This window comes from Procambarus clarkii, chromosome 33, assembly GCF_040958095.1.
Source record: "Procambarus clarkii isolate CNS0578487 chromosome 33, FALCON_Pclarkii_2.0, whole genome shotgun sequence".
NCBI classification, from domain to species: Eukaryota; Metazoa; Arthropoda; class Malacostraca; order Decapoda; family Cambaridae; genus Procambarus; species Procambarus clarkii.
The window spans coordinates 27,660,408-27,669,454 of NC_091182.1; the positions used below are offsets into that span (position 1 = coordinate 27,660,408).

Genomic DNA, 9,047 nt, shown 5'->3' on the forward strand with positions numbered 1-9,047 from the left:
CTTGTATTGTGTGGGACTTTCTGACACTGTAAATTGAGTGAGAAATGTCAAGTGAAAACTCAGGGTATATTTACACTCAGCTAGCATAGAGGTCATGGTATCATTTTGCCCAGCTGCCCTGAGGCAGATACCCTGGACTCTCCTGGGTACCTTATTGACAACTACACTGTGTTCCAACACTCAAAAACTTATTTTTCTTCATTTAAATCTTCCCTTTTTCCTTCAATGTTTTAGCGCACATAATATGTTGTTGTTAATTTGTACAACATGTCATTACATCTTTTCCCATCACTGGATGTCTATATTTCAACACGCTCAGACCATCAGAGGTTCATAACAATATTACGTTATTGGAGACTCACGTGTTCACTCGACTTTTCAAGTCAATACCGGCGCGCGCAGCTCTCCTCTCGCGCGGGAACAAAAGGCGGCAAATTCAAATTGACGCGGGAAAATGCATCAGGCGGAAATATTAAGAAATAGCATATAATTGTATAGCTGTGCTGTGTTGATGCCTGTCTCCCCACTTTGCTTAAATTAAGCTTATTTATTGTTCCTAGTCGTAATACACAATTTTCTTACGTGTAATAAGTCTATCATAGACCGGAGGCAGCAACGCTCATAGTCACTTGTCGGCACTGTGAGCCATTTAAAATTTACAAGGTGCGAGGAGCCATTGCATCCATTTAATACATTGTTGCCTAAGCCTCCTGGTTTTGTTATGTTATACATTGTGGAAATCCGGATGCTGTTGATACCGGCCGATTTTGTGGACGGTTTATTGAGATAAGAGGATTTATCTCATGTAAATATTATATTTTATTTAAGTTCCATTTGATTGATGTTTATACTAAATGGATACCAGGATGAAGGGATGCTGGGGCACCCTTCCTCTCCCTCCCTTCATCTCTCTCTCATCTCTCCTTTCATCATCTCTCATTCATCTCTCTCTTTTCCCCCACCATCTTCCTTACCCCCTCCCTTATTTTCCCTTCTTCCCTTTCTCTCCTTCCTTCCTTCTCTCCCATGCCGTCTCCTCAGTTCTCCTCAAGGCAAGGGTTGTGTTTCTAAGTGTTTATGTCTTACCATCAACACACACAGCAGGACCACCCACCTTTGCTATGAATGCTGATTCTCGTTCGTCCGGTGAAGCGTCCTAATGGGGGACGCTTTAATCCCAGCAAAGCGTCCGAATTTAGATGCTGGTGTCGACATCGTCCAAATTGTGGTGTATTAATTGCGAACGTCTTCACTCACCAGAAATACACACACACACACACACACACACACACACACACACACACACACACACACACTCACACACACACACACACACACACACACACACACACACACACACATACAAACCTGCCTCCCGCCCAACACATCTGAGCTTATTTATACCGACATTGATAAATGTTTAGAGCAAATACGGCCATTCCTTCGCCGGTTGTGAGTGTTTGGTCTGTGTGTTTGTGGCCGGACTCGATGTTCTCGCGAGGACCTTAAGACGGTCAACATCTTGAAGGGTTTTGTTAGCCAAGCGTGGAGCAACTGACGTACCTCCCTGATATTCCTGACACAAGGGTGGGCCCCTACATCCTCCCTGATATTCCTGACACAAGGGTGGGCCCCTACATCCTCTCTGATATTCCTGACACAAGGGTGGGCCCCTACATCCTCCCTGATATTCCTGACACAAGGGTGGGCCCCTACATCCTCCCTGATATTCCTGACACAAGGGTGGGCCCCTACATCCTCTCTGATATTCCTGACACAAGGGTAGGCCCCTACATCCTCTCTGATATTCCTGACACAAGGGTAGGCCCCTACATCCTCTCTGATATTCCTGACATAAGAGTGGGCCCCTACATCCTCTCTGATATTCCTGACACAAGGGTGGGCCCCTACATCCTCCCTGATATTCCTGACACAAGGGTGGGCCCCTACATCCTCCCTGATATTCCTGACATAAGAGTGGGCCCCTACATCCTCTCTGATATTCCTGACACAAGGGTGGGCCCCTACATCCTCCCTGATCTTCCTAACACAAGGGTAGGCCCCTACATCCTCCCTGATATTCCTGATAAGGGGTCTGATTTCCTTGCCACGTAATCGAGTGACTGTTCACCAATTTCTGTGTATTCCATGGCCCTGTCTATAACCCTGTTCTTTTCAGCCCATTGGTCCTGTCAGTCCCTGGTTCATTCAGTTCATGGCCGTGTCATTGCCCTGGTCCTGTGTATGGTCTGAGTATAAGGTCTGAGTGTGTTTAAGTGTTAATGTAGCAGCAAACTAAGTATGAGGGTTGTGTGTGATGAGTTCCTTGGTGGGGGGTATGCAGGTGTTAGCATGTCAAAGGTATTGTCTGCCAGGGTGACAGGCAACACCTGCACTAGTCACGTGCCTCACAGGTGTAACCCACAACACAGGTGTAACACAGGAACTCACACTAGGTGAGTTCAGGTTCGCACGATTTGATAAACGTCCAATTTAAAGTGATTTTGGTTTAACTGGAAGCGTACGAAATCTAAGCAATTCACCTAACCTCTCAAACCGATGCTCATTTGGTTCCAGGAAACGTCAATATTGCGGTGCTTTAAGTTTCATGTATGCACATGAATTCTGACGTTCTGGACGATTGCGTCAAAAATGCGATGCATTACATACACTTCCACTATAGTTTAATAATTCAGATTTGATTTAAAATATTCCGATAAAAATATTAGTTTCAGTTACTTTCCCGCAAAAAAAATGCAAATTTCCTGAAAAGCGAATTAGCATAATTTCCAAAATATAAATGTTTGACTTCAGTAAACTTACAAATTTATGTGGCATAAATGCTGCCCTGTAAATTTTCTTACTTACAAATTAGTTAAACATATACATCCGGAGAATTATCAATAACCCACAAATAACTGGAATTAATCAATAAATTCTTCCACCTTGTGATTTTATTCACCAAACCTCCTATAACCCCCCCACGAAACATATCTCTAGACTCGTTAATAATTGTGGAATTATAGAGGGACCTTCGACAAGCCGCAGGCTTCCTCTCCCCCATCGAGACCACCATAGCAATAGTGGTTCTCAAATAAATTCAGGTAAAGTCAAGTCTTCTATTTTCATAACACATAGACAACTTCTGACTCTAATCCTTTGTGTTGTAAAGCTGGAATTCAGCTGTTGATCCGGAAGACATACTAGATACTCTTATGTATTGATCTACCTCTCCCACGACCAGCACCCCTTCCCAGGGTAAGGGAAGGGCACGATGGGAGAGAGGGACAAACAAGGAAAGAAAAGGGGGGAGGAAGGCAGACAGGAGAAAAGGGTAGAAACGAGATGGAAAGGGAAGAATATAGAAGAATTGAAAGGGTTTTATGGAGGAAGGGATAGACAAATATCAGAAAAGGGAGTTGGGATGAGACATAAAATGAGAAAGAAAATAGGTTTTGAGGGGATCATTATGAAATGAGGCACTAGAGAGGGAGAGATAGAAAGAGGAAGAGAGAAATATAGAGATGTTTATCAAGAGTGAATGATACCTCGAGTATGAGGTGGTTATTAATCCAATAGTTAAGCCTTGTGTAAAGAGAGAGAGAGAGAGAGAGAGAGAGAGAGAGAGAGAGAGAGAGAGAGAGAGAGAGAGAGAGAGAGAGAGAGAGAGAGAGAGAGAGAGAGAGAGAGAAAGAAAGAGAGAGTCCACAACAAACGTCATGTTTGCAAACGACACAAAACTTGGGCAAACAATAAACTCAGATGAAGCCTCCACGGGAATTCCAAGAAGACCTCAACACTTTGCGGAACTGGGGCCAAAAGCTCGTTCAATGAGGTTCAACGAGAATCAACAGATGAGGTTCTACGACGGTAATTGAACATTCCAAAACGGTCTGACGCAGGTCTGGACCAACGGGGCTGTGAGAGAAACTTGGCGACCATGTTTGACAGTCACTCAAACCCTCCACGGCAGCAGTGGAGGGTCAAAATCTCCTCGGAAGGTTTAGACCCCTCCAAACAATGGAGTCAAACCTCCAAAAAGAGTCAAACCTCCTTCGGAGCAGTAGACCATAGACCGACGGTCTATTCTGAGACCTTAGCATGAAATGACCATGAAATACCGAATTTAACTAAAAATCTGCAATTGAAGACACACGAAAATCATTAATATTTAATTTTAAGTAAATTAAAGCTAAATTAAAACTTTAACGAATGTCAGAGACATTCAAATTCAAATTTGTTATTCAGGTAAAAGTTCATACATAGAAGAGGAGTTACAAACATAAAGTTGGATTTACAGATAGAGTTAGTACATACAATACCTAAATCCACTAATACGCATAGCGTTTTGGGCATATGGTATACATATTGTAGATCTAGTTTGCAAGTTATACTATATGCGGTAGATCCAGACGGGTATACCAGGCCAGGATGGAGCCAACAGATTAGATGCGATGACTTCTGATTGATTGATGAAGATCAAGCCACCCAAAAGGTGGCACGGGCAGGAATAACCCGTAAGATGACTTCTACCTCTTATGTAAATACCTCTTAATCTACCTCTTACGTTACTATGAATATTAATCTCCTTATTCACCACCTCTCTTCACTTGCCTCTTGGCTAAGTTCCTCTCTCAGCTCAGCAAGTTGTCGTTGTTTCGTTATATTTCTCAAAGATCTTTTATTGAGTTCTTTGCAGACTTTCCACCCTTTCTTGTGAGCACTTTCCTATTATTTCTTGTCAAGGATTACCTTGTCTTTCATTTATATTTCTTGAGTGACTGAGGAATAGTAGAATTCTACCTTTAATATTTTGACATTTTCATTTCCAAATTGTCTGTGGTGGGCCTGCGGGCCGCTCCAAGCAACAGCCTGGTGGACCAAACTCTCACAAGTCAAGTCTGGCCTCGGGCTGGGCTTGGGGAGTAGAAGAACTCCCAGAACCCCATCAACCAGGTATCAACCAGGTAACCAGGTCTCTCTGCCTCACTTGTTGTTGTTGTTATAGATTCAGCTACTCGGAACAAGTTCCAAGTAGCACGGGCTATGGTGAGCCCGTAGTGGACTTACCTGCCACAGGAGCGGTGCGCCTCACTCCTAGTTCTGTGTTTATGTCTGTTCCTCTTGTTGGAGGGAGAGGTGGGGAAGAAGGGTGGGGCTGGAGGGAAAGGTGGGAAAGTGGGGCCGAGTTAGATGGAATAATTAACAAAGGAACGGCTGAGGGAATTGAAGCACCCTTGTGTTCTCTCTCTCAACCCTCTCCTTGACGTTCTGATGCTTTCCCCAAACCTTCTCCTTATAGGAACACCAACGGCATGAAGCAATATTCCTGTGTTGACTAATCCACACACTAGAAAATGAAGGGACGACGACTTTTCGGTCCGTCCTGGACCATTCTGGAACAAGTCAATTGAGAATGGTCTCAATCGACTTGAGAATGGTCCAGGACGGACTGAAACGTCGTCGTCCATTCATTTTCTAGTGTGTGGTCTGGTCAACATACCTCAGCCACGTTATTGTGACTCATCGCCTGATATTCCTATTACTTTCGACCCTCTGCATCTTTGCCACTCCTTAAGATCAGATTATTGAGCACAAATTTCCTACTTTGTGCTTTCATGCACTAAAATTTGATAACAAATATTTAAAAAACGTTAAGGATAATGTAAATAACTCTGTTATATCTCTAATCGTTATCGTCAATTTCTAGGTTGTTTCCAATCCTTTCAAACTAATCATATCTCTCTTTCTTAATGTATATTTTTGCAACTATCATCTTGGTTATCTTGAGGTTATCTTGAGATGATTTCGGGGCTTTAGTGTCCCCGCGGCCCGGTCCTCGACCAGGCCTCCACCCCCAGGAAGCAGCCCGTGACAGCTGACTAACTCCCACGTACCTATTTTACTGCTAGGTAACAGGGGTATAGGGTGAAAGAAACTCTGCCCATTGTTTCTTTGTTCATCATTCCTACAATCATTCGTGGTATATTTCGCTCCATTTCCTACTTAGTGAGCAGATGATGTATATATATATGTATATGTACATATACATATTCCTCCAGATGATGTATATATATTGTCGCAGCAGCATCTGATGCTGTGATGATCATTTATCTTAAACCTTAACATATATTTTCAGCATCTAAGTCCGTCCTGAGTTCCGTGTGTTGTGTGTGTGTTTAGTCTCTCTCGTGGCTGTTCGTCACTCAAGTCAACGATCCTCTCCTCTTCCCCTTGTCTTGTCTTGCTTTTCCCTGAGATCATTGTCTCGTTTATGGCGATCTTGAGGCGGACTCTTACAGCTGCTTCAACTCGCTCTTTCCCTGATCAATGTCTTGTCTCAAAGGCTGACGTCTCAGTAGTATTTGCTTCTCCCCAGCTGCTCGGTTCCTTCCACTGCTGGACCCTCTCTCGTCTCAATTGTTTGCGACACCCAAATACTTTTCTTCATCTTCTTCGCTGCCTCTTTAGACCGGGCAAAAACCCCCCTTCCCCCACTGTTCCTGCCCCGTCCCACTACTGTGGTGAGTTCACCTCTCAACATCTCTCTCTCCTTTCCACGCCTGTGATGCGTGGAAAGGAGGCAAAGGCCTCCATTCCCTTTCCCATCTCCTGTTCCACTTCCGTGCTGGTTGCCTGCCTATACTGACAACCCCGTGCTCCTAGTAGAACGTCGCATTTTGACGTATACTCTAAGGCCCCCCCAAAAAAAATCGTCGTACTAGAAAACGGAAGCGACTCGCGAAATTCACATACTGCCCCCTGTGTTCTGTTGTGGGTCCTCTGGTGGGTTAGGATAAAGGGGGGACACTTTAGTACGATAGTTTCTTGACGTTGGGGAACCTTAGGAGGACGGGATGATACTCCTCTCTCTCCTACACGTCTCAATCGCTTCCGTCACACATCTACGGTGGATGCAACTTCCGGTAACGACCCAGTTCGTCTCCCTCAACCTTCGTGAGCACTTCTTGGGATATATATAAGTCACACTTGTGCAACATCCGGCCATGTAGAGAGGAAAGACTTTGCAATTAGTCCCGCTACTAATAGATCCATGATCTGCTAATAGATCAGTCTCTATTAGTAGTCTGCTTTGAGACTTCAAGACAACAGCGTCTATAATGTATAATTATATTCGGTAACGTAATAGACGTGGGATCGATGGAGTGTTTCAAGCGTAAGTTAGACATTATATATATTTATATATATATTATATTTATATTTATTTATTTATTTATATTAATATATATATATATATATATATATATATATATATATATATATATATATAATATGAGTTTGGGTGGATGTATATAGAAGATAAAGAGTCACAATAACGTGGAAAAATATTGACCAAACCACACACTAGAAATTGAAGAGACGACGACGTTTCGGTCCGTCCTGGACCACAATCGACCTGAGAATGGTCCAGGACGGACCGAAACGTCGTCGTCTCTTCAATTTCTAGTGTGTGGTCTGGTCAACATATAAATAGGAGCTACCTCCAATGACCCCCAATACAGTTTCCTTAATTACGTTCTCAGATGATCAGACAATGTTATATCTCCAATAACAAAATGCTCATTGTAGCGTCTCTGAAGGTATATCCAGTTTCCGCAGGTGTCCATTCAAAAAAAAAAAACATTTAAATTTGTGAAATTATTCTGCTCTATTGAACTGAAACTTTGAGGAGAAGAGTGGTTCAAAAGGATTTATCTTGCACTTGTTATATTTTTTCCCCCCTTGACTGGTCGTCTCAATTCTTCCAGTTTGCACCAAAGATAAATTTCCTTGTTTATTTTCGTCGCCAATGGTAACACGAGTTCAAGAAAGTCAAATTACATAGGTCAACTGGCGGGATAATTGAATGATATCAAGACATAATAAAATTTAAGCAATTTTAATGTTAAAAGCATTTTTTTAAAACTTATAAAAACTCTTATCCATGAGAAAATTGTGCCATAAATCATTATATATAAGATATACACATACACAAGAAACCGCTGTATATGCTGTAATTAAAATTATACCACCAGATTAGTAGTCATGTAGTCCATGACTCTCACTGCTATGTTGGCTGGCTCAGTTGGCATGGGACTATACTTGTGTATAGTTGGCATGGGACTATACTTGTGTATAGTTGGCATGGGACTATACTTGTGTATAGTTGGCATGGGACTATACTTGTGTATAGTTGGCATGGGACTATACTTGTGTATAGTTGGCATGGGACTATACTTGTGTATAGTTGGCATGGGACTATACTTGTGTATAGTTGGCATGGGACTATACTTGTGTATAGTTGGCATGGGACTATACTTGTGTATAGTTGGCATGGGACTATACTTGTGTATAGTTGGCATGGGACTATACTTGTGTATAGTTGGCATGGGACTATACTTGTGTATAGTTGGCATGGGACTATACTTGTGTATAGTTGGCATGGGACTATACTTGTGTATCCACCCTGGCCACCATATACATCAACCTCTCTGTCGGCCAAGCAGGAGCCGCGGCGACACACAGAGAAAGATACAAGTCAACCAAGTACAGGGTTATTTGGTTATTTTGAGGTTCTTTTGAGATGATTTCGGGGCTTTAGTGTCCCCGCGGCCCGGTCCTCGACCAGGCCTCCACCCCCAGGAAGCAGCCCGTGACAGCTGACTAACTCCCAGGTACCTATTTACTGCTAGGTAACAGGGGTATTCAGGGTGAAAGAAACTTTGCCCATTTGTTTCTGCCTCGTGCGGGAATCGAACCCGCGCCACAGAATTACGAGTCCTGCGCGCTATCCACCAGGCTACGAGGCCCCCCACTTCGTTCCAACTGGATCTGAGACCCCTAGGCCCATGGGGAGAGAGAGTGCAAGAAGGTTTCTTAAGGATCTTGGTTCCAACCTCATTGATACTACAAGAGACCCTAGAGCGGCAAGTTTTCTCTTCCAGCGTCTCAATGTGGCGATCCATAGGGGGAATGCCCGCTGTGTCCTCGGTTCCTGCCTGGAGGCGGAGGAGCTCGAGGAAATCTACAGGCTCTCGAAAACAAAC

The 9,047-nt window shown here is 43.4% G+C and overlaps 1 protein-coding gene across 1 annotated transcript; it reads left to right on the top strand.

Annotated features, from left to right (window-relative positions):
- Nucleotides 1–1,026: 1,026 nt before the first annotated feature.
- Nucleotides 1,027–2,115, top strand: LOC138370776 (periaxin-like). The gene is made up of 2 exons (XM_069335378.1): nucleotides 1,027–1,052; nucleotides 1,587–2,115. Exons 1-2 carry the CDS (start codon nucleotides 1,027–1,029, stop codon nucleotides 2,113–2,115), a joined length of 555 nt encoding a protein of 184 aa, XP_069191479.1.
- The last annotated feature ends 6,932 nt before the right edge of the window (nucleotides 2,116–9,047 follow it).